Source organism: Protopterus annectens, chromosome 6.part0, assembly GCF_019279795.1.
Source record: "Protopterus annectens isolate FY-2018-M chromosome 6.part0, PAN1.0, whole genome shotgun sequence".
NCBI lineage: Eukaryota > Metazoa > Chordata > Ceratodontiformes > Protopteridae > Protopterus > Protopterus annectens.
In genome coordinates, this window is record NC_056737.1 from 1,441,117,549 (window position 1) to 1,441,145,110 (window position 27,562).

Genomic DNA, 27,562 nt, shown 5'->3' on the forward strand with positions numbered 1-27,562 from the left:
ATGTCGACATATAGCACAGTCTCCACAGAGAAAGAAAAATATAAAACACATATAAACATCTAAAGTTTGGATTCCTTGCAATTTCCTTTACATTTTTAATGATATTTCAGGATTTTTATTTTTTATCAAAATGCAGCCCCAATAGTAATTATTCTTATTTTTTTTTATTTATTTCAGATATTACTTGCCATGCTGATGATGACCAACCTGCTGATCTTAATGAGTGCTTGAAGTGGGCAGGGACAATGCCCCCACTAGTACAGGAGTGCCACATTCCATGCAAAGATGACTGCACATTTAGTCTTTGGTCTAAATTTTCACTATGCACCTCTGACTGTGGGGCAACACGAAGTCGAAGAAGATTTCCAACAGGTAACCTGACTGAGAGCAACCTGGTCCAGAGTCCATTGAAAAAAACCTCAGAGTTTCCTGTGTGTGGAATTTATCTGTTCGTCCCTTTCTTTTATCTGTTCATATTGTGCAGTGGAATCTTCCCAAGAGCTTTCAGATTATCTTTACTGACAAATATGAGATGTGAATTCATACACATAGCCTACTCCTTTCCCCTTGCATTTATGCTATAAATGGGCTGCTAGGATATGTCCACTCACCTCGTTAACGTCAAAAATTATCAAGCCAGTTTTTCAGGCTGTTTAATTTTTTATTCAAAAGAAAGTATATTACCAGCCCCATAATCTTTTTTTTTTTGTTCATGCTGCAATCAGAGTTGAGTCTCCCATGTATTCAGTAATGCATAAAAGTTAAATATGTCACACTGATAAAAAGTAACAGTTTGATTTCATTCCATATTGAATTTCTCTGTAACTGATAAAAAGAATATTGATCAAGTAATGTACTTTAAATTTCAACTCACACATTTTATTCTCTTCTATACAAGGATAGACACACAAACAACCTTGCTGTAACTCTATTATTGTCTGACATTTTGGTGGTGAGAGGAAGATGTGTGAGATAAATTTTGTGATATTTAGCTTGGAGGGACAGGAAAGAACGCATTTGATTAAATTCTCTTACAGATTGCTGAATACACCAATAAATAAATAATTTTCATAAACAGACCACATGAATTATCTTATAAAACCTATTTAGTATTCTTAAGTAAAAAATTCAAACCTTTTATGACATAAAGCATATCTAGTGCACTTGAATAAATAGAATCAGAATGTAAAGAAAGAAACACAGAGAATGAAAGAAAACATCAGAATCCTTGAATGTAAGAACCCTGATCAAATATGCAATCTGTGTTATAAAGTATGGCACAGACCACATGGCTGATATGGACGAGTATTTGGAGTTACAGATGCTACCAACGGATAATAGATGAAGTGATACAAGGGAATATGCCTTCACTGCTGAAGAGACTAGGATATTACTCCAGAAGTTTTAAGGTGTAATGTACTCATATTGAAATGACAAGGTAATAAAGCCATGTTGGTTGGAAATATGACTGCTTGACTAGATGTACTGAAGGAATGAAAAACTAATGCAAAGCACAGTACATATGTGGAAGAAATTTAACATTAATACCTTGCCCATGTTGAAACAATTTTCAAAGACTTACAAAGAAAGGTAGTCTGATTATTCCTTTCCTGGATTCTGTGTAGATATCGCCTACAAAGACAAGCTGGCAGCCCTGATGATTTGCCCTGCATACCATATTTCCTTACAAAGTAGTAGATGTCTTAGTCTTGGGGTATATAGTATTCATGAGCTAACTTTTGCATTTATGACACAGCTTCATAAAACCTTATATAGTGCCCATTAAATAAGAAGAGACCACAGTTTTGCATATATTATCAAGTTAGATATGTATATGTATACTGAAGGCAATGATGGAAAATGAGACATTAACAATGACATGGTCATGTCCAGCTGTAAGATCTCTTGCACAGTTCAGTACACAAGACGTATCTGCAGTATGAGCTAGTTTGTAGATATGCTAAGAGTATTGTAGGCATGCAGATACAATGCATATCTGGGAAAACCTGCGAGTCTTTCACACAGACATAGGGTGTACAAGTATTAGGACTTTGAGAGGTTGAATAAATAAAAGATGTTTCAAATTCCAAAGAACATGCGCTTTTTTTACCCAGAGTTTATTGTGCCAAACTACCAAAGTTTTATCCAGCATGCCTGTTTAGTTTGGTGTTGAAATAAAACTGCAAATCAGGTCTGTAATACAGACAGATGAAGCCCTGTTTGTGACTCACATCATTAAACTAGTGACGGTGGCAGTGTGGGGGGGGGGGCTGAAGATTGAAGTGGGGGAGCAAAGTCAATGCTGAGTCTCTTATTCTGGTTGAAGAAGGCTGACTATCAGGTTAATCGGTTCATAAGTGTTTACTAGACTAATGACCACAAGGGCCTTTTTAAGCCTAGCCATACATCCCAAATCTCTGGTAAGGTCTTGTATCCTTGATAAGTGCAAGCAAGGGCTTGGGAGATGAAACATCTACAAGCAGGGGCCTGGGAAATAAACCATTTACAGGCTGCCTGTGTCCATTAGAGACATAGGTGCCAAGTCAAGGATGAATTTCCTGTTCCTTATCCAATTGTCCGGCCACGGTGGTGCAGTGGTTAGCATTGTCACCTCACAGCAATAGGTTCTCTGGTTCAATCTTCAGCTGGGGTGCCTTCTGTGTGGAGTCTGCATGTCCTCCCCGTGGTCGTGTAGGTTTCCACCAGGTGCTCCGGTTTCCTCCCACATCCCAAAGATGGGCAGCCACAGTGGTGCAGCAGTTAGCATTGTTACCTCATAGCAAGAGGTTCTCTGGTTCGATCCTCGGCTGGGGTGGCTTCTGTGTGGAGTCTGCATGTCCTCCCTGTGGTTGCATGTGTTTCCTCCGGGTACTCCGGTTTCCTCCCACATCCCAAAGATATGCTGTAGGTGGATTGGACGCTCTAAACTGTCCCTAGGTGTGAGTGCAAGTGTATGTGTGCCTTCCGTGGAAGGTTGGGCGCCAAGCTGGCAACTCAACACAGTAAAACTCTACTGCCAATCATGAGTGCACAGGTGATCTGCTGTAGTGACCCCTAACCGGGAAAAGCCAAAAGAAGAAGAAGACACGTGAATTGGTTTAAGGGGGGGCTCTGCTTCACATGGATGAGGGATCCTGTTCCAGAGATTCAGCAGTCTCTGGGATACATACCTGTCTCTCCAGCAGGTCCTGTTTATAACACAGGCTAGGTTTAATCTTTTGAACTGATAATTCTGCTTCTGTATGTTTTGTGGATATGCTGGAGGTCCATCAGAGTGGGGTATGACAGTGCCCTGTATGCCAGGTATAAATCTCCCCTCAACAGTCTGTAGGAGACAGAATAAAGGGATAGGGCCTTGAGATGGTCTGCACAGGACATTGTCCTTATGCCCTGTATTCTTTTAGTGTTCATGCTGCAGAAAAATAGCAGACTTTTGGATTATAGCAGGCTGCAAATGGTCTGGGGATGTGTGACTGTCTCTCCAAGACCTTACACATTATAACAACACTCATTAAATAAGCATGGGAGCATGTTCATCTGAGAAACAATATTGCAGGCTGCACATTAGCAGAGCATTTATCAACTACCACAGGATGGGATAGGAAGTTATATTAAAAATCCCTCAGCCTCCTATGGATGACAGCATGTGTCAACATTTGTACCTCACTCCGAAGAGGAATAATCAGAGCCACAGCTTCTCCTCCATGTGAGGAATGAAAATAAGTAACAAAAAGGGGGAAAGGCTAGATTATTAAGGCAGTTAACAGAGGACAAAATGATTATTTAAGAATATATAACATTGTAGAATACACTGTTCTGAATGTGTCTGCCTACTGTTACCTTAAAACAAACTGTAATTCCCCCTCTCAGTCTAAGTGTACATATTCCTCAAAAAAGTAACATCAGTCTGCATCTGTTTAATAACATTTGTTTTTTTTTTCATAGTTCTAAACAGCTTGTGTATTAAATATTTCAATAAATCTGGTTGCCCAACATATTTATTTTCCTTGCCTGACTCTGACAAGTCAATCATACTTTTGCTGCACCACAAATAGCTCCTCCCTAGTTCCTCCAAGCAGAAAACTTTATATACAAACATCAACACACACAAGCACTTTTGGCCAACACCATTTGGTCAATAGAAACATATGGTCAACATGTGCAAGTGACTGACAATCCCAGGTGAGGAGAATACTCCCTTTCCAAGGGATTGGACAATGTCAGAGTTAATATATATCATTAGTAGTGAAGAAGAGGAGGATGAGTGGGAGGGCAGCACCAAGGATCAAATGGTGGAAATTGAAAAATGGTAATTGTGAGGTGTTGCTCAGGGAAGAGTTAAGACAGGCACTGGGTGGCAGTGAAGAGTTACCGAATAGCTGGGTAACTACAGCAGAACTAGTAAGAGAGATGGCTAGAAAGGTGCTTGGTGTGACATCTGGAAAGAGGAAGGAGGACAAGGAGACCTGGTGGTGGAATGAAGAAGTACAGGAGAGTATACAGAGAAAGAGGTTGGCGAAGAAGAAGTGGGATTGTCAGAGAGATGAAGAAAGTAGACAAGAGTATAAGGAGATGAGGTGCATGGCAAAGAGAGATGTGGCGAAGGCTAAGGATAAGGCATATGGCAAGTTGTATAAAAGGTTGGATACTAAGGAGGGAGAAAAGGACCTGTACCAATTGGCTAGACAGAGGGACCGAGCTAGTAAAGATGTGCAGCAGGTAAGGGTGATAAAGGATAATGAGGGAAACGTACTCACAAGTGAGGAGAGTGTGTTGAGCAGATGGAAGGAGTACTTTGAGGGGCTGATGAATGAAGAAAATGAGAGGGAGAGGGAGAGAAGGTGTGGATAGTGAATCAAGAAGTGCAGTGGATTAGCAAGGAGGAAGTAAGGACAGCTATGAAGAGGATGAAAAACGGAAAGGCAGTTGGTCCAGATGACATACCTGTGGAAGCATGGAGGTGTTTAGGTGAAATGGCAGTGGAATTTTTAACTAGATTGTTTAATGAAATTTTGGAAAGTGAGAGGCTGCCTGAGGACTGGAGAAAAAGTGTTTTGGTACCGATTTTTAAGAATAAGGGTGATGTGTAGATCTGTAATAACTACAGAGGGATTAAATTGATCAGTCACAGCATGAAGTTATAGGAAAGAGTAGTGGAAGCTAGGTTAAGAAGGGAGGTGATGATTAGTGATCAGCAGTATGGTTTCATGCCAGGAAAGAGCACTACAGATGCAATGTTTGCTTTGAGAGTGTTGATGGAGAAGTACAGAGAATGTCAGAAGGAGTTGCATTGTGTCTTTGTGTATTTAGAGAAAGCATATGACAGGGTGCCTAGAGAGGAGTTGTGGTATTGTATGAGGAAGTCAGGAGTGTCAGAGAAATATGTAAGAGTGGTACAGGATATGTATGAGGGTAGTGTGACAGCAGTGAGGTCTGCGGTGGGAGTGACGGATGCATTTAAGGTGGAGGTGGGATTACATCAAGATTCAGCTCTGAGCCCTATCTTATTTGTAATGGTGATGGACAGGTTGACAGACGAGATCAGACAGGAGTCCCCGTGGACTATGATGTTTGCAGATGACATTGTGATCTGTAGTGAGAGTAGGGAACATGTGGAGGAGACCCTGGAGAGGTGAAGATATGCTCTAGAGAGAAGAGGAATGAAGGTCAGCAGGACTAAGACAGAATATATGTGTGTGAATGAGAGGGAGGCTAGAGGAATCGTGAAGATGCAGGGAGTAGAGTTGGCAAAGGTGAATGAGTTTAAATACTTGAGATCAACACTTCACAGTAATGGTGAGTGTGGAAGAGAGGTGAAGAAGAGAGTACAGGCAGGATGGAGTGGGTAGATAAGAGTGTCAGGAGTGATTTGTGACAGACGAGTACCAGTAAGAGTGAAAGGGAAGGTCTTCAAGAGTGTAGTGAGACCAGCTATGTTATATGGGTTGTAGACATTGGCACTGACAAAAAGGCAGGAGTCAGAGCTTGACGTGGCAGAGGTGAAGATGTTAAGATTTGCACTGGATGTGATGAAGATGGACAGGATTAGGAATAAGTGTATTAGAGGGTCAGCCCAGGTTGGAAGGTTTGGAGACCAAGCCAAAGAGGCAAGATTCCATTGGTTTGGACATGTGCTGAGGAGAGATGCAGAGTATATTGGGAAAAAGATGCTATGGATGAAGCTGCCAGGTAACAGGAAAAGAGGAAGGCCTAAGATAAGGTTCATGGATGTGGTGAGAGAGGACATGCAGGTGGTTGGTGTGACAGAGCAAGATGCAGAGGACAGGAAGAAATGGAAACAGTTGATCTGCTGTGGCGACCCCTGATGGGAGTAGCCGAAAGAAGAAGAGTAGTAGGTGAGGAGTGCAGGGGGGCTTGCCCCCTTTTTAAAAACACTTTTTTTGTGCTTTAATCTGCTCTAGGGTAATACTTGGAGCATGTACATTATATGTTGATGCTCCATGTTTTGATATCGACATTACAGATGTTAAAATTGTATTCCATTTGATGTAATGGAATAACACCTATACCCACACATATATATATGTGTGTGTGTGTATATATATATATATATATATATATATATATATATATATATATATATATATATATATATGAGTCTATATTGGCTCATTGAAGCTAAAACCCAGTGTACAAAGTACTCAAAAATGTGTTCAAAATTAAAGTACTCAGACACATTAAAAAACTTTTAAACAGCTGCCTCTACCCCCCCCCCCACACACACACACATTGCCTCCAAGTTTATACATACATACAGATATATATATATATATATATATATATATATATATATATATATATATATATAGAACAACTACTAAATCCCGAAAACTCAAACTACAGATGCCCAAAATCCCGAGACCAAATACCCAAAACACTAAAATACCGAAACATCAAAACCGCAAAATTCATACTACTGAAAACAACACTCACCATACACCACACACATACACATACACACACCTTCCCCCAAAACACAAACACACAAACCTAAACTACAGACAACCCAACAGGAGCAAAAAACTTGGAAAACATCTTAGGGCCATTAGAAGGAAAGACGTGCCCAATGCTCCATTCAGTCATAGTGTTGGTTGTCCCAATTTTAAAAAAATAATTTTCTTTGTTATTGATCAGGTGGTAATGAACTGTAGGGGTGGCGATGACAGACTTCTTGTTGAAAGCAAAGAAGCAAGGTGGCAATTGAGGTTAAACGCCACGCAACTACCAGGACTTAATGAAGGTATTTCCCTCATGCCCATATTAAAGCAGAGATCTAATAACATTATTTAGCACATTTACTATACTGGGTACAATGTTTAATTTGTATCCGGAACAGGTACACTATGGGAACATAATAGTGTTTTGAATAAGTCTGAAACCATAGTTTGGTATTGTTTCAAACTTCAAAAGTTAAAAGTTAATGGTTTTTCAGCTTGGGTATGTTTATTAGCATTGCCTGCTGCTATGTTCTTTTTATACACGTTTTTTATATATCAATGTTTTTAATTCATGGAATACATTTTTAACAGTACTTTCAATATGTTCACTTAAACTTTTCAACCAATTTTGTTGTTTGTGGAACTTAGGCGATATGTTTAAATTTGGCTAGGTATTATACGCATTGTTAAATGGATTGTTTAATTTGTTTTAGATGAAATGATTTGCACTAAGCACTTTTTTTAAGGGTGGTTCACCTAATGTTATTTTATGGCTGATGATTGGCTTATCAATTAACTAATTAAGTGTTTGTAAAAACATTTTTCACTATTTATTCTGTTGTAATTAGAGGTTTCTTTGACTCTGATGAAGCCAATTACTGGGGAAAGCGCTTAGTCGAAGGAATATTTTGTTGTCAATAAAGCTGGTGTGTTCCATGGTCGTTGTTGGGATTATTTCTTTATTTTCTAAACTACAGACAAGATGGGGGCAAGCCCCCCTCCACCCTCACAACCCCCTACTAAAATATTCTAACTCCAAGGTCACACTACATACACAAACACACGAAACACCACCACACACCTACATTCCCCTCGCACACACACATCACAGTCACAACACACACTTACACACTAAACCCCTAACCAACACATTTAAACATGGATACTTACCTGGCCTTCCACCATAGTGCAACACCAGAAGCGCAAATGTCAAACTCCTAATGATTGGGATTTTGAAATTCGCGCTTCTGGTTTTTCGGTAATTAGGGGTTTCGGCTATATAGTCTTGAAAGTTTGAAATTCGGTATTTCAAACTTTCGAGATTATGTAGTGATCCCATATATATATATATATATATATATATATATATATATATATATATATATATATATATATATATATATATATATATATGGTTCCCCTTCATATAACTGAATTAACATAAGCCTGAAACTCATAAGCCTGAAAACAAAAGCCTGGAAAGTCAAAAGCCTTAAACTCAAAAGCCTGAAAACACAAAAAATACATATACTGACTTTAAACAACATAAACCATATTAATTTTTACTAAGTATAAGCAGGGGGGCAAGCCCCTCTGCACCCCCCATGTGGGGGGCTGCATCCCCCGCACACCCCACCAGAACTTAAATATACCAACTCCAAGATCGCACTACATTGGCAGAAGATGGAAATCTTTCCATTACACACTGTACAGAGATGCCCGTTCCACATGGTCGACATTTTGAAAGTCGGCCATATGGTATTCAACTTTCTGAAATGTTGCTGACCATGTGAAGATGACCTATATATATATATATATATATATATATATATATATATATATATATATATATATATATAAAAAGAGATAGATACACAAGGGCTAGCAACCTCATTCTTTTCTTGCTATATCACAGTTAATGTAGCACATTTACCCAATTTAAGAGAGAAATTTGGAAGACATTTTGCCTATATTTTGCATATGTTGTACAATGGTCAATTCTAAAACATTTTTTCTGAGATTTTTGCCTTTTTGCAATAGCCTGTGGTCATTACATCAGACCCCAGCCCTGCAGAAACTCTGCCTCAAGGTGTAACTCCCTAACATTTTCACTGAGAAATTTGTCTTTGTACAATGTAAGCAAATTTAGCTTGAAGAACCTTGCAGTGTATTAACTTTATCTAGTCAATTATGTGCCTGCACGCTGAGAATGTTGTTCTTGCAATTTAAGGACAACTTACTAAGTTGGCCACTGCCCTTTCTTTTAACCAGTAGATTACACTGTGTATGCCAGATACGACTGAACACCTGTTCTTCTTTGTATTTCTCTGCTAATTGCTTCATTTTGGCTAAATATTAATTATTCTTTGTTATAATTTGGCCTGACTACTCTCTAATTTCAGTTTGACCAGAGGGTGGGATGGTCACTGTAAGGAGAACGTATTGCTAAATATCCCGTCACTATTCTCTCGTATTTCACTCAGTCACCAGATTTCTCACAGTATGGATATGTGTCATATGTTGTTACATTTCTCTTTGTTCTAAGAATATGTAGAATAATGAATAGACTTTGGTAGTGTGTTGTCTTTGTATCAGTTTCATTCAGATCCTGTAAGCTTTATAGGTTGAGGCTGTGCCCTTTAACAAATAAGTGATGTCAGTCTCTGGTCTGTAAAACACTCTTTTGGTGATGTACTGGTTAATCCCATGAATGTTACTATGTAATGGTTTTATATTGTGCTTAGTGTAGTGCTATGTTATGATAACTTGTTCTATTCAGCTCTATATATACACTGTATTACTGTTCTCTATCGGTATGCTGCATGTTAACCTACTTTCACCTTACACTTATAAGCTTTTTTAACATCTCTTTATCCCTATAATTTCCTCATATTCTCTTGTGCTTACTCATCGTGGTCCATCCTCCATCTTTTATGAACTTTATTGCCTCAATATAATATTACAGTTTAGTACAGTTTTTCTGTTTTCTTTCCATTCAGAGCCTGTGGTCACTCATCTGCCCTGATACTGTAGAATCGCATTCATAAGGGCCAAATTCCAAAATATTTTCATCAAGAATTCTATCTTTCTAAAAATGTAAGCAAATTTAACTTGAAGTACCTTGCTGTATATTAACTTCATCCGGTCAGGTACATGTGTGGCTGTGATAGAAATTAGTTTTAACATCTACTTTCACTAACAAAGGTATCCTTGCACTCTAAGGACGACTTAGTAAGTTAGACACTGTCCTTTCTCTTGGCCAGTAGATTACACTGTATATATCAGTTACTTATTCTTCTTGGCTGACAGGTTTTTGCATTCAGGAATTGACAGAAAAACTGTTCTGCTTTGTATTTCTCTGCTAATTGCTTTGATTTAGCTATAAAGTTATTATTCTCTGTTATAACTTATAACCTGACTTAATGGTAGAAGCCTACTACAGCCCACTACCCTATCCCAATTCCGACACACTTCCTGTTACTCTACTATTATTCTTCCTACATACATTCATCTTGTGGCTCCTATGCTGTAACCCTTCCAAATAAACTTACTATTCTCATACAAACACTCAAGATTCTTTTTTACCTAATTCCCAACTTCTTTTCAATCTTTTAGTACAATTCCCAGCTACCTTTCTCCCTCCCATGCTGCTTTGCACTAAATACATTCAAAGTCGCACCCCTCTCTGACACCACCTGTCTATTCTACATTATATCTTCTACTTTTCCCAAATAAACCCTCACTTCTTCCTATTTACCTACATTCTCATACTCTAGCCTTTTAAACTCCCTATTCCTTGCATTCAATAGATGACACTAGGACAACCTAATTCTCTTCCTTCATAGAAAATACTTCTTTACTACCTACCCTCTGTCAGCTTTCAGACTCCACCACCACTAAATATCCTTTTACCCTGCAACTTCTTTTTCTTTCTTGATCCCTACTTCCCCACTGCCTGAAAACTATTACATACAGATCCCTTTATTAATCGTGCTACTACTCAGCTTATCTTCTATTCTTCTCCTGCTACTGGGCCATCTTTAACTCTACCATGGCTCTGTAATAGTTCTCAACGTCTCTCCAATTCTATCCCAACCACCTATCCATACTTCTTCCCTACACTATCCACACATCACACCCAACCTGTTTAATGAAGCTCCTTACATACATATATGTGATTAATTCCATTTGAACTCAAACCAAAACAAAATTAAGTGGATAAATGCTCTCAAAAAACAGCTATCAGTAATTCCTCATTATTTTAAATTCCTTCTAGGAGGAGATATTCACTCTAACCTGCTTCCTCCTGTCACAATGAACGTCATGACAATTCTCTTCCATATACTAATCTAACCCTACAATGGTCAATTCCCAACCCCAGTAATCTAACTTTTGTAGCCATAAATGTAAGAAATACAAGAAATGAAATTGCTGAACGACATTTATTTATTTATTTATTTAGTTACATCTGTTAACCAATTAATGTCCAACTTGGGAAAGTAGTCCGTTTTCAGCGGACACCCTGGGAGAAAAACTCCAGAACATTACAATGTAGTATAGAACAAGTAGTAAATAAATCAGTATTAATAAATGGTAGTTAACAAGAATGCAATTAACATAGTTACTAAGAATGCCAATAGGTGTAAAAATATGTAGTATAAGTTGTAACAAACATGGAAGTATAAGGTATTACAGAGATATAGTAACTGGAATAATCAAAATCTAACAGAAAAATTGACAAATCAGATGTAGACATGGGATATAGGCACTAGGTGCTTAAGGTGCTGGAGAGAGGTACACGATAAGAGGGCTGTGAAGAAAGTGGGAAAGGAATTAACCAGGTGAAATACAGGGGCAGAGCTACCTGCTACTGAGGTATTTGTTTAGGCTTTTTTTAAATGAGTAGATGTTGTGATCATTTTGGATGTGCTGAGGAAGAGCATTCCAGACCTTAGCTATTTTATTGGAATAGTGGGAGTCTCCATGATTGTTATGATGCCTGAAGGTTAGTAAGGGTAGAAGCACCATAAGGAAGTGCAGAGAGGAGATACGCAGTGGCAAGTATAACTCTAGTTGCACTGGTTAGAAAGGTTTTGGCTCTCTAAAGCATCTCTAGTTCTTTGATGATTTTTTTTATATGCAATTTTGTATATACAGGTCAAAATTAAGATTATCATACACTACACTCCCTAATAATTTGCTATGAGAAGTGACTTCAGTAGTTGCATTATCAAGAGAGAGGACTTTAAATTGTGTTTTTTCATGAGGGGATTTAGGAAAAATGAGTTTTTTGGGGGTTTTTTGTTTTGTTTTGATAGGGTTGAACATGAGTTGGGAGTTGCAAAGTCATGTTTCAGTTGCTGTTAAAGCTTCCCGAGTAATTTTTTTGGAGGTGTACCACATTGTCAGATTAGCAAATGAGTGTGGAGTCATCTGCATACTGTGTTAAGGAGGCTTGTAGGATGGGTGTTGGTGAGACTTTTAAAGAGGAGGGGACCAAGGACAGAGCCTTGTGGTACACCAGTAGTCACAGGGAGGTATGGAGATAAGGTAGAGTGCCATTTTGCTGATGATACCTATTGGATAGGTAACATTTGTACCATAGAAATGTAGCCTGAGACAGACCTAGTAAGGACCTCTGAAGTAGAGGTTTGCTGTGACAAACTGTTGAAAGCTTTAGACAAGTCTAAAAGTAAGGATGGGACTAGTTTTTTGCTATCTATACCTTTATTGACAGTATCTATATAGGTTAGAAGTGCAGTGTTACTATTATGGGAAGGACAGAAGCCATGTTATGTGGGAGACAGGTGTTCTGCAGGAAACAGTTTAGCAATTATTTTGGAATACATTTTTCAAAAATGTTGGAATGGGGTATAAGACTAATATAGATCTAAAGTTAGTAATGTCTGTTGAATTTCCTCCTTTGTGCAGAGGTATAATGTGTGAAATTTTCAGACAGGGAATGTGGGATTCCTTGATTGATATATTTATAAGGCCTGATACAGGATAGACAATTCAATCAGCTGCTGTTTTAATGTATTCAGTGAGAATGTCATGAGTGGAAGTAGAGCATGGTTTGAGTTGTTTAAGAGTAGTTTTATATAAGATGTGGGCAGAGGTTTGAAGGTAAAAATGGATGTTGTGATATGTGACTGATGGATAGGACTGGGATTAGATGGTAGGCAATCCTTCATTAAAGATGCTACAGTATCAAAAAACTAAGATATAAATTGTATTGCGGTTTTGAGTGCTAAGTTATTGGGAGAATTGTTAGAGCTGAATCTATGGCCAGGATACAAGATTTCTTTAATGAATCTCCAGAATTTTTTAGAGTTGTGTTTATTATTATTATTATAAAGTTATTTGTTTGATCTTTATTAATTAGCTTTTTAGTATGACTGTGAAGCATTCTGTAGTTTTCAAGATATTGTGGTGTTTTGTATTTGTACCATTCCTTCCATGCTTTTTTTCTATACTAGATTAGCATTTTACTCTTTTTGAAAAGCCAGATTGCATTTGTTTGCTTTTAGACTCTTCCTTCTAGGAGAAGCAAGGCTATTTAGGATATTCAAGAATGCTGCATTAAACTGATTCACAAGATCATCTAAGAGGAAGATTTTTAGGAAGTTCTGGTTAAGAGATGATAGGTTAGTAATGAGCATTTTTGGGTAAACTTGGAGAAGTTACATGTTTTATAAACATGACATTTAAGTAGATGTGTGATATGCCTGGTCATAGACATTGGGAGATGATCATTGAGTCAATCAAACATTGTATCTGTGGTGCTCTATTTGTCAGGGTCTGATACTAGAATCCAGTCCTTCCAGTTAAACTGGTGGAAGGAGCAACATCATCAAAATTAACAGTAGCACAGGGGGTAATAGTTTTATCCCTTTATATGTCCATTAACTATACTTTCAATGAGAACGCGGCTGACAACTCCAACCTAAGCTAATAACTGTACCAGTCTTCATCCCCCCTCCCAAAAAAAGAGATGTGACACAGAAGTAAATTCTTGATTTCAGTTGTTTTTACTATATAACATTATTCAGCTATTCAGATACCAAAGACTACCTGGAAGCTTGCCCTGGGATGTGTTTGTTGTCTCTGAAACTGTTGCTCTGACATCCAGCACATGCTATATTGCACTCTCCTGGTAGCTGTCTGGATCCCTGATATTGGCCAGGAACTATTCACTGGGTGTTAATGGTGGCTCTGTACCAGTACCTCCTCTGGTAACCATCTGGACGTTGCCCACTGCAGCTGTTCTCCTCCATGCAGATGTGATCATGTCAGTGGCCCTGTGGTGCACCTGCTCATATATCCTGCTGTGACCACTCACAGCATTCATGTCAGCTGCTATCTGATGCCATGTTGGCAACCTACGTGCCATATCTTCCCATCACCTTTCCAGCAGAAGACCACCATGTTGTCCAAAGGTATCCATAATCACTTGGTTTTCAGCATCAGTGAAAGGGAGGGGTTTCTCTGAGGATTGACATGCCTGGGTGGCATACTCCTAAGTGTCCTAAAAGACAATACAGGAATATTACTCATAAGTATCACATAACTACAAAATAACTGTTTACTGAGCAAACATAAAAGGTATCCACTCAATATTACCCACTGGAGAAACATAAAACAGTCTAGAGATGTGAAATACAAACAACAGGCAGGATGCAAAACAAAGAGAGTAACAAGAGCAACATATCCTTGTTTGTGCCATAACATTAACTCACCTTTGTTCCTCCCCAAAAAGAACAGTGTACCCTTGTCTGTGCCATAACATTAACTCACATTTGCCCCCTCCAAAAGAACAGGAAAATGACACATTTTGCTAACAAACCATCTTTTAACTGCTAAAAGTGCTATCAAATGAACTGTCCCTGAAATATTTATGCATATTAATCACTCAGCATTCCATGTTCATGTTTTGCTAATCATGTATACCTCTGAAATGGCTTGGAAAATATGCCCATGCCATCAGTACACTTATAATACATACAGATAAAAGTGTAAAAGTCTTTGCTTCAGAATTTTCTTAAATACATTTCAACATATGCAGTATGTAGCTGACAAACCTGAAGCATACCTACTGAAGTTCAGTACTCTTCTTTACAGCTATATCCTGAAGAAATGGCATCTGTGCAGTCTTCCCAAAATAAACAAGTCTCCTCACTATCGGATTGCCTAGCTACACAGTTGCCTTTTTATATGGTATAGATTCAGGATTGTTAGCATGCTGAAAATGCAAATGAGATGTGAACTTTTTAGAATTGCTGAATCCCAATGACTTGTATCCATGTAGGAGATGCAAACTTAGTGCAGGCACTCCCTCATGGTTTGTTATTAATAGATTGCAACTTTGAATGATTACTGGTTAGGAGATGAAAACAACAGCACTGCTTGTTGCCTTACTTCCACTGGGTGTGGTAGGTTAGATCTACAAAGTGTTAGATGTAAGGTTAGAAATGTAATTAAGCATCACACAATTCAGAAGTTGTGTTTCTTAGCATCTGACCTGCCCTTAGTTTGTTTCCAACTCCACATGATATTATTTCCACTTAATATCCTCACACATTTTAAGGTCAATGATATAGAATGGCCTTACAGACTGCATGTCTCACATTACTGGCCATATAACTTAAGAATGACTGACAAACCGAGAAATGCAAGACAGAGCTGTATATTTGCAAGAAGTAATTATAACAGATTGTGTGATCAATAGGTGCAGTACATCCAATAGGTTCATAGGCAGGTACTAGGCTATCAGCCCTGGAGCCTATATAAGCCTAGCCAAAAATGTTTGTTGTATGGTTTGATATTACTGTAGCTGTTGTTGCAGTTTGTGGTGTACAGACTGAGTTCATTTCTTTGCTGCAAAGCTGTTTTTGTGGAAAATTGGGATAAGGATAAGGCACCCATCCTTTGTTCTGAAGGTGCACTGGAGTTAGAGCTCAAATCCAGATGTATGTAGACATATCTCCTGTGAGCCATGATTTTATTGTGTGTATGTCATACACTGATTTTCCTCATTTCAGCTAATTGCCCCATTTTTTACTTTTTCTCTTTTCTGTCTTTGTCTATTCTTTTTTGGGGGGTGAGTGCGCATTTTGGTGCATAGCCCACAAGTTGACAGCAATCTCAGATTTGACCATCATGTAGCAGCAGTGGTCAGAAAAGCCTTTTATTTGGTTTGTCTCATAAGTAAAGGGATTGCATCAAGAAAAAGGTAGGTTATTACCTCTCTGTACTCCTCCCTCATTAGGCCAATAATTGAGTACAATGCCCCATTTGGTATGTACCTCTCCAAACACCTGCACCAACTGGAAAGGCCACAGAGATACCTCACAAAGAGAATCCATGGCCTCCAACACCTCTCCTATGTGGACAGGGTCAAATTATTATCACTCTACTCTGTGTCGTACAGATTGCTCAGAGGTGATCTTTGTCTTGCCTATAAGGCAATCTCAGACCCTGCTCTACTAGAGATGCTCCATATCCATAAGTCTTACTCCTCGCATAGTACCTGATCAAAAGGCTTAAATCTAATATGTGACATTAACAAAACCTGCTGGAGTGACAGGTTTGTCTCCCAGAGACTGTCCCATCTCTGAAATAAACTCCCCATACATGTCAAAGTACATCGCTGACCCTCTTCAAGCACAACCTTGATTGAGTGGATGGGCAATAACAAATTTTTCCCAGGAGTTCCATCTGTGCCCCTCATTGATAGGGGTGACAGGTGCTGATTGAAGTTTCTTTTTTGAGGATGAACTCTTGGCTAGGCTTGTAAGTTTCCCAGAGCTATTAGCCTAGTAATCTTCTATGATCCTATGATCCTATGATAGCGCAATCATTGGAATGGAGGAAATGAATGCTGTGTTTGGCTGTGTTTATCTCATTTGCACGATGTGCAGCAGTGCACAAACTGCATACTGGACAACTGGACCCCCCAGGAAGCAGACAGGACCCAGTCAACCAAAAATATAAACTGGATGCATTAAATTAGTACTACTGAGAGTTGTGCAAACCTAAGTGGTGTTGCATGGTGGTTAACAGCGAGACCTTAAGAATGATTAGTACATCTGTGAATGTCCTGTAACTAGTCCAGTGGCAGCAGGTGTAAATGTAGGGCTGGAGTACAGATGCTACTGAGTTCTAGTACAGGATTTGAAACCTTTGTTTTACTGTTGAGACACTGCAGTTGATAGCAATGAACTGCAACATAGACAAGTGTTTTCTCAAACTTCTTGTGGCAGCAAGTATAAGTGTAGGACTGCCATGCACATGGTCGTGGGTTTAAATACAGCATATTCCATATAATTCTACTGTTGTTCCACTTCCCATTATAGTCAGTCTCACCTATAACACTTGACATACTGTAGTGGAGCTGATGTGAATTTTATGTATGAGGGCTGAGACAATAGTATTTTGTCAGTGATTTATGCACATATCTATGTATTATCACATTTATTATCACATGTATGACTGTGGGTATGCGGTCTACCATATTCCTGTAAGTATATTTCTGTTATCTGGACTGGCATGACCATCACATTTAGACTCTGCAGGAATAATCCAAACACCAGAATATCTTTACTAATTTAATGAAGAGCTTTTCGTCACCTCCAATGGGGTAACTTCTTCAGAATACAGTCTCAGAACAACGAGGCCATCTATTTCATATTCATCATAGTAGTAGATCTGTTTCTAGTATGAATATTATAACAACTTTAAAAATGTATTAAATTTGTATGTTTAGCATGCTTGGTTTAGGCACGGACATGTTTTATTATGGGTCAAATGTGTTCCTATATAATATATATATTTTTTATATAAGTAGTGTAAGATGTAAATTTTTATGAATTTTATTAACAAGTACTTTTTAATGTGTATCACTACCTGTGAATCAATACACCTTGCAGGTACATCATGTGACTTTTTGATGCACTATTTAATGGCCTCATTGTTCTGAGACTGTATTCTGAAGAAGTTACCCCATTGGAGGTGACGAAAAGCGCTTCATTAAATTAGTAAAGATATTCTGGTGTTTGGATTATTCCTGCAGAGCCTATTTGCTGAGTTTTGTCTGAGTTATTACAGAAGTTTGTTCGATTTTTTTGATGACCATCACATTTGCCTAACACACATACACAATTGTCTGTACATCCAATAACTTTGAAATTGCCACTGCAATTATGTAATACCTCACTGCTTGCAACTGTTGCACTCCACTTACCATTGTGCAAATGTGGTGCTCAGGGGTGTATACTGCTGAGCAACATGTTTGAGTGATGATACGTGGAGTGCAACAGTTTCAAACAATGTGTACACTTCCAGTAAACATCATAACTGGAATTGTTGGGAAAACATCAGTCTCCATTGCTGTAGATCCATGGTAGACATGACATGCATTTGTGGGGAAGGTGTCAGGTTTAATGCACAGAGATGGGGTGTACAGGAGTCAAAGATTTTTATTAGACTCCTAGTTAAGAACTACAGTGCCAGTTTTCTGCAGGGTGACTAATCTGGCTCCCAGTATAAGTCTGAAGCTTGGGATAGTTTAGCCAGGGCTGTATTCAGTGCCACTGGTATCATGTGCACTGGTGACCAATGTAGGCATCATTACAATGACCTACGGAGGAAGAAGAGGAATACCCTCAACCACTGGATCAAGGAATTTAGGGCTGTGGACATCACACACCTGTATAAGTATCAAGTACAGAGAATACTTGTAACACTTAAATCTGAATATATGCAAGACTGGTATTCATAATGGCATTCTGTTCTGTTCTGTTTTTTCCACAACTGTCTGTGATTGGGAGGACTATGTTCAAACCCACTGGAATAGATTGTTGAGGATGAGGGAAGTATGTGGTATGTATGCAGCAGAGGAGTAGTGTTATTGTAGCATTAAAAGTTAAAGACAGCTTTTTGGTATTTTATTGAGTTGTATCAAACTGAGCATGCATATCTCAACTGTAAAAGCAATTATGCATGCATTAGTCTGTAGCACAAACCAAGAGTCCAGTAGTAGAACATCAGATTGAGCATGCATGTCTCAATTGTAAAAACAAGCATGCATGCATTAGTCTGTAACACAAACAAAGGGTACAATATTAGACTTTAGTCAGAGGTTGTTGGTTCAAATACCACACTTCCCAACTATGCAATACTGTTAATTATTCAATAATATTTTAATTTAGGAGAAACCAGTATAAACTGGAAAGGCTGGAATAACCAAAAGTGCAAAGTGAGAATAAATAATAGTATCCAGCCACACATGGCACAACACACTAAATGGGTTAAAACTCTTAAACTAATTAAAATTACAAACAGATAAAACAGATGAGATCTTTTGCACCGATCACAAGCACTTCTTCAGATCCATTGCACATAAAGCACTTGGGCATTTAAATACTTAATTCAAATCTTTATGAGATACAAGTCTTGATTTCAAGACTAGTCTTAAAGGGACAATGCCGTTTAGACCTTTACCAATTAATTTCCAGACATTCTGTCCTACTCTTAACATCGTCATGTCTAACACTAGGTTTAAACAACTCTAAAACCAGAAATTTAAATTTATGTGAAATATCAGTAGCCAAAATGTAGCAGCAAAGGCAAGTATTGTGTTTTTTCAAGATATCATTATTATTGTCATATGTAGTCTATGCCTTCTTTGTTGTTTGTCTTAAAATCGTAAGTGCAAAAATAGCATGCACCAAAAAGAACATGAAGCAAGATATTGTTAAGCACTATTTGTTACAATCTGCAGTGATGAAGAAGTGATACAGCGTATAATATTTATATTTATATAGCTACTATAACTGGTCAGTATAATTGTACATACTACATGATCTACAGGGGGTCTGCTACTAGCTAGAGCAAGTCCTACAAGTATCCTCCATAGCAATTAGCTGTAAAGCTGAAAAGCTAAATCTTAAAGCATAAGCTGAAACTAGGAACAATCCCAAAAGATCTCATCCATTCTTTTCCATAGGTAGTCACACCAGCTGTTCTTCATAATTATATAATATACGGCTGAATAAAATACTTATAGGTTAAACATGCAGCTTACCAGCTGTCACCATTATGCACACCACCAAAGATTTCTTTTATTAAGCAGAATTGTTTATAAAGGCATGCCCTTTCCTTCCACAATTAACTTCTTTCTCCCAATACCCTCCCAACATCTTTTTCCTCAACATTTGAAATCTTCATTTTCTTGAGAAAGATTTTAAAGAACATTTCTTTCTCATCACAATTCTTCTATTTAAATAGAACTTATGGCTCAATAAGACCTTGGCTCTAATATAGCGTGGTATCAAGCTCTGTCAAGGTAAGACTATCTCTACAGTACAGAACTAAGATACTACATAGGTCTAAGACCTAGTTAACATCCAAAAAAATCCATTGACTCATGAAAAATCCATTGACTTAGACCCATGACCATTTGTGAACTTAAGAGTGACATCTTGAAGAAAGACACAGAAAATGCCCTTGCTAAGCACATTTTGTTTACTGATATTTTAAAGAAGTTTAAATTTCTGTTTTTAGAGTTGTTTAAACCTAGTGTTAATCGTGGTGATGTTAAGACTAGGACATCTGGAAATTAAATGGATCTTGGAGATGAATGCTGCTAGTGGTTACGGTCTAAATGGCACTGTGCCTTTAAGACCAATCTTGAAATCAAGACTTGCATCTTGTTAAGATTTGAATTAAATATTTAAATGCTCAAGTGCTTTATGTGCAATGGATCTCAAGAAGTGCCTGTGATAGATCAAAAGTGCTCACCTGTTTTATCTGTTTGTTATTTTAATAAAGTTTTAAGAGTTTTAAGACATTTACTGTATTCTGCTATGCATGGCTGGATGCCATTATTTATTCACAGTATTTAAATTTAAATTAAAACCTCTATACCAGTGGCACAAATGTACAATATATGCGCATGTCAAGGAATACTTGCTGTAATCTGTAATATAGTGTGCATCTGTTAGGAGGCGAAAGTCTTAAATGTAAAAGTTAAGGTAATAGAGTCAAATAATTGTATTAATGCATTGTATGTCACGTATGAAGGTACTAATCTTATCTCTTTGTTTCTCACCCTAACCCTTATCTCTCTACTTTTATTCTATTTTTATTTTATTTCCTATTATTTATAATAAAATAATGTTAGTGTCAATATTTTATTTTATGATTTTTTAATTTTATTTCTGTGTTAATTTTATTGTAAAATTAATTTTATTTGCATTTTTTTATTTTATTTTTTCTTTTCTGTTTTTTTTTTTTTTTTTAATTTTATTAAGTGTTGTCAAAATGTGTCCATGTCATCCATGTGTACCACATCACAAAATGGTCCACAATACACCAGGGTAGGTCTGCACTACATGTTCTGCCTGCCCCCCCTCTACTGGCTCCAGCACCGTTGCCCACACTTCTGGGATCCAACCTGGCAGCACTGCCTCTACTACTCCTGCACTACCTGCCCCCTCAGATAGTCCTGCCCTGGAGGCTGGTCCAGTGGTTCCCTTTAGGGCAGTGGCAAAGGTGGTGACTTTATCACCCTCACCAAGTTGCCAGGATGGTGTATAAGGTTGTGCTCCACACTTTTGGTGCAACCCTACAGCAGTTGGAGAGACTACTCTCCCTCATTTTACGCTGGACCAGGAGGAGGAGGAGGAGATGTCAAGCAGTCCAGCTAGTGGTGGAGTGAGGTGACAGTGATGACAGTCCAGTGGGTGAAGACTTGATTCCCACTCTCACCCAGCTTGACGACCATGGGTTCAGGATGTCCCACCCCTCACCCCAATCATGGTGTCCCCCTAAACTTTTGTGTCTATCACCATCCCTGTCTCTTGTCTTGTTTGTATTGTCTGTTTGCAATTGTTTCCTCACCTGCCCAACTTACCTGACCTGGGCACTCCTACATCCCTTCTTCAACATTCCTCTCTCTCTCCAAAAAAAAAAAATGGTCATCTTTCCTGCAAAAAAAAAAAAAAAAAAAATCATCTCACACGTAGCTGTCCATTTTGCACATTTTTCTGTGTGATGCACTTGATTCAGTCCAGTCTGCTATATAACATGATTATGTTGTGGTCACCCATCTCTCTGCAGGAGACAGTCCAAATTCAGTTAATATTTTCCACATATGCTCACTTTACACTGTTAAAGAAATGGATAGCTATGGTTCCTTCCTATCTCCCTCCTGTACCTGCCCTACTTTACCTTTGTACTTCACATTGCTTGGTCACCATGTCACCACTGTCCTATCTACACTTTCACCTCTTTAAGCCATTTTTGTATGAAGGTGTGCATTGCGCACCAACGAACAGCAATGGGGAACAGCAGCTATGTATTTAAATGTATTTAAATGGATTAGATATGGTGGCAATTTATTTAAATGTATTTAAAAATATTAGGTACACCTGTATTCAAACCATTACCATCTGGCTCCAGCAAGGAATGTCAGTTAAGCAATGGTGTATTTCATAGACTCCCTACTAACTGTCAGACTTTAGTAATGTGGCTTGCGTTTGTGCACTGCTTACCTGTGTGCAAACATGTGTATTACCCATGCATATACACTTTGCTAACTGTCACATAAGCCCGCCGCTTGCTGTGCTATGGAAATGTACATATTGTACTGTCCATTCTCAGTGTATTACATGCAATTACTTGTGTAAACATTACAAATTGAGAACCTTATCTAACAATATGTCATATATTTACAATGCATCCATCTATTGCCACCCCCAAGCACTGCAGCCCTCATGTCTCAGTATTGCATGTATATAAACCACAGTACAAAATGTAATATCAAATGTTGTGCACTATGCAATGTACATCAATCTGGTAACATGCAGAACTACAGCTATTAACCCATATGCCTAAAAAGTCTTATCTGCAAGGCTAGGGAAGGAATCAGCATGGACCATATCCACAGGGACATAGATGGTCTTCAACACACTTTGCCCTACCCATTTTGTTTTTATCAAGGGTAGATCTTGCTTATTGAACCTTGTGGACTTACTGATCCCACAAACCTGGATGAGGGATAACAGGACATACCACCTATGTTGACTTATCTAAAGCCTTTGACACTATCCCCCATCGATGGGTCATAGTAAAGGTCTCCAACATGGGACTTAAGCCATGCAGTAGTGCAGGGATAGACAACTGGTTTACTGACATAACTCATGTTCTCAAAGTTGAGGACTGCACCTTTACCAGTAGCCTTCTACCATTAGAATACCACACAGATGTGTGCTGGGCCTTCAACTTTTTGCAAACTACTTCCCTGAAGTTCAGGCAATGGTAGATGGCCTATGGTTTACCATGTTTGCAGATGACTGGCAACTGGAAACACTAATATTCCATCCCCCAGTGATAGTAACATATTATGGTAGGCACTGCCACATTCAAATGATGGGGCCAAACTCACAGACTGAACTTTAAAGCATACAATGGCTCATTGTCCCCTTTGGCAATGACATAGCCCTGCTAATTATGATATACATAGCACTCCTCTATGCTCAAACATAGTGTTGTGAAACTTTGGAACACATATTGATAGCAATCTACACTTTTTCATCACTGTATGTCTGCAGTGGTGACGCATTCTGCATTGTGCACATCATACATATGGACATCACATCCAAGACTAAGCTGGTCATGCCTCTGCTGTACTTTGCCATTATCAGACCACTAATTGGGTGCAATGTTCCCTTCTGTCTGTACCTCACCAGACACCTGCAGCAATTGGATAAAACAAAAGGTTGTGCTGAGGAGAATCAAGGGCCTCCCAACATGACGTACATGGAAAGACTGAGTGACCTGTCAGTTTACTCAGTATCATGCAGGCTTTACAGTGGTGACCTATGCCTGCCCTACTGGAAATGCTGCACATCTGCAAATCAAATGGAACAAGAATAACTTGTTTAGGGTTCTCAACCTAGCCTGTGATATAAACAGTACATGCTGGGGAGACAGATATATCCCCTAACAACTCACACTCCTCTGTAATAGGCTTCCATTTAATGTGAATCATTGCTCCTCAATGACCCTGTCCAAGGGCAAACTTGACAATTGGTTGGATGATTGTAAAGTCACCTCTGGGGTGGCATTTATGTCACTTATGGACAGGGCCACTTGGTGCTACTCAAAATTGCTCTGCTAACAACAACCATCCAACTATGCTCAATAAGGGTACTTGTATTTTTACACAGCTAGGCTTCTAAACACCATAGGTTCATTAGGCTAGTAGCCTCCTATGAACATATGAAGCTATGAGCCTATGCAGGTCTGCTAATGTTCTGTCTCCCACATGGCATATTGATGTCATCTACTATAACTTCACATGCAGTCTTCTAAAAGTCAGACTTGTGCCATGGTGTTTGCATAACATACTGTGTTCTGTAGTCTGTGTATGCTTGTGTAAAGTACTGTGTTCTGTAGTCTGTGTACTTAGGTAGGAGTTCTGTTCTCACTCAAGTCAACTGTGCACGTGCATGTGTGTGGGTGTGTCTGTGTCAAGCCAGACGAGAAGTGTGTATCCTGCAGTTACTGCTCCAATCCCATGGATAGACAGTATTTTGATGCTTGCACATGCTTACACATCCATTTCATGCAGGCCCCTAACATCTTCTCTTTGACATGCACTGATGATGTTGGGAGGGTGGCCTAATAGTTAAGGTGTTTGCCTTGCAAGCACAAGGTGCAGGGTTTGAGTCTCACAAGGGATAATTGGCTAGGCTTAAAATGGCTCGCAAGGGCAGTTAGCTTAGTACTAACCTATGAACCTATGAACCTATGCACCTTTGACTATAAGTTGGCCTGCTGTCTTGTAAAAGTCAAACTTGTGCTGTAGAACTTATGTAAAGTACTGAGTTCTGTAGTCTGTGTACTTAGGTAGAGGTTATGTTCTCACTGCATTCAATTTTGTGTGTGTGTGTGTGTGTGTGTGTGTGTGTGTGTGTGTGAGTGTGTGTGTCTAGCCAAAAGAACAGAAGTGTATACCTTGCAGTTACCAGTCCAATCCCATGAATTGACAATATTTTGATACTTGCACATGCTTACAGATCTATTTCATGCAGGCCTCCCAACTTCTTCTCTCCAACATGCACTGCTAATGTCATCCACTATAATTTGACCTGTAGCCATGTAAAAGTCAGACTTGTGCCATGATGCTTGCATAAAGTACTGTGTTCTGTAGCATGTGTACTTAGATTGGTAGGGGTTTTGTTCTCACTGCAGTCAACTGTCCATGTGTGTGTGTGTATGTGTGTGTCTGTATGTGCATGTGTGTTTGTCTAGCCAGAAGAGCATAAGTATGATCCTACTATTTTGCAGTTTCAGCTCCAATCCCATGAATTGACAGTTTTTTGATCCTTGCACATGCCTATTGATCTATTTCATGCAGGCCTCCCAACTTCTTCTCTCCAACATGCACTGCTGATGTCATCCACTATAAGTTGGCCTTAAGCCTTGTAAACTTGTGCCGTGGCTCTTGTGTATAGTAGTGTGTTCTGTAGCCTGTGTACTTAAAATCAATGTGCATCCAACCAACAAAAGCACACTCCTCGTACTATGCACGAATACAGACTGTCCCGAACTCCACCACAGACAAAAAGCCAGGCACTAGAATGGCAGTACTAAAATGAAATCTTCTTTATTACAAATAAAAGTTAAGCGCTTTCACTCACTAAGCGTAGGCTTCATCAGAACACTGTCTGCTTATGCACACACATACATAGGTATGTGACAGCATTAATGGTATGTATATCATTCATGACAGTGTGGATTGTGCCACATATATATGCCATGTACACAAGACAACTAGTCTGTTTTCCCCATACTGTCACATACAGGTGGAGCAGTGTCCCTACTAACACCTCCTGCAGATATTACAGTGCCAGGACAGTGTGCAGGGTCACCCTTGTAGAGTTTGGATGTATCATAATAGTTGTTCATGTGTGCATGTGTAAGCTCATCTCTTATCACTCCACATCACATAAGTTATGTCAGTGACATGGGATTATTGGTGGTATTATTCTGATGTTGTTCATTATTGTGGTTGTAATATTTTTCGTGATCCTTTACTTATGCCCACCTTACTGGAGACCTCTGCTGAGAGTACACTCATATTCAGGCATATCAGTTTGCACAGCTTCACAATATGCACCCTACCCCAATTGTATACCAGATTCCTGATAGATGTTCTCTGCATTATTCATGTAAGGATGCTCATCTCATACATACATCCTCTCCATTGTTATGTCACTTTGTGTGAGTCACAGACAACACATTTTCACTGTACAGGCCATACTGTACCATATTGATATGTGCTTGGTGTTGCTGCTACAACCATCTTCCATTGACAAGCCCTCCTCTGCTGTACTTGAGGGAGTTTCACATGTCCTCTTTCCGTGTGTTCATTTCTGCAGTTCACCTGTATGTCCCTATTCAATACACACACTTCTGTTGAGTGATCATTTTACATGGCAATCCATGTCCTGTTACATATCATAAACACAGCTTCAGTACAGAATGCCAGGAATGGGATATCACAATACTCTGCACTGTAGGTACACTGTTCTGTAATGTCTTTGGACCATATACGTCACATTCATCCCTCTCAACTGTCCAGATATTTCAAAGATGTCCAGATGTTTTCCTTCTCAAATTGGTGGCTTTATGCCATATCACTAGATGATGTCTGGACTGATGTGACTCAATATTACATACAATTGAGTGCATACCTCTCAACTGTCCTGTTTATGCAGAATGTCCAGTTTTTGTTTCATATTTGTCATCTTTTCCTCATAACATTTTTGTTTTCTGGCAAATCATTGGCATGTCATTGTAAAGTGGGGTCAAAAATTGATGACTGACATTTGAGTTTCAAACTTCATGCTCTTCAGAACTTCATGCTAATGCACAACCTATTATTCTATCAATTTCCTAAGTCTGGAAATGCAATATTAAGAATCTGTCCCTATTTTTTGGTCTTTGCCTCCCCTCCCCTGTTATGTATGCCTTTTACCACATATCTTGCTCAAAGATGACAGGTATGTTTGAGTTTCATTCTACCACATTTCCATGTGACATCTATGACAAATATGTTTCTGTTTTTGGTTAAATGTCCCTGCATTATGTTGGCCTTTGTGAAGATATGTTGTACTAACAGATTCACATCTATCTGTGAAGCCCTGGTGGACATTCTGGCATTCCACCCAAATTCAGGGACCATAGGTGCTCTGCTTTAAACAGAATTGTATCCATGTTCACTTACATTGTTTCCTGGCTGGAAATACTCTTGCCAGCCATGAAATCTAACTTAGATGCAACACGAGTCATTTAAATGCATTATGTGCTACCACTCACTGCACACCATCGTGCACACATTTAAACTGCGTGTAGGCTCTCCAAGAAGCCTATATTGAGTTAATTGAATCCTGGGGACTATGTATACTAATAGATTCATTTAGACCTTCCAAAAACATTTTTTAGGATTTGTATAATGTTTTTATTAGAACTTTCACTTGCATTTCTAAGTGTATGTTTCTAGTTTAATAAAGCAAATGTAATGTTCATATTTT

The 27,562-nt window shown here is 38.7% G+C and overlaps 1 protein-coding gene across 1 annotated transcript in view; it reads left to right on the plus strand.

The window, feature by feature from the left end:
- THSD7B (thrombospondin type 1 domain containing 7B) overlaps positions 1 to 27,562 on the plus strand; it is a 6,482,604-nt gene that overhangs the window by 4,847,754 nt on the left and 1,607,288 nt on the right. The window contains exon 15 of the mRNA XM_044074964.1: positions 178 to 372. Coding sequence (XP_043930899.1) covers positions 178 to 372 — 195 coding nt within the window. The remainder of the gene's footprint in view (positions 1 to 177; positions 373 to 27,562) is intronic.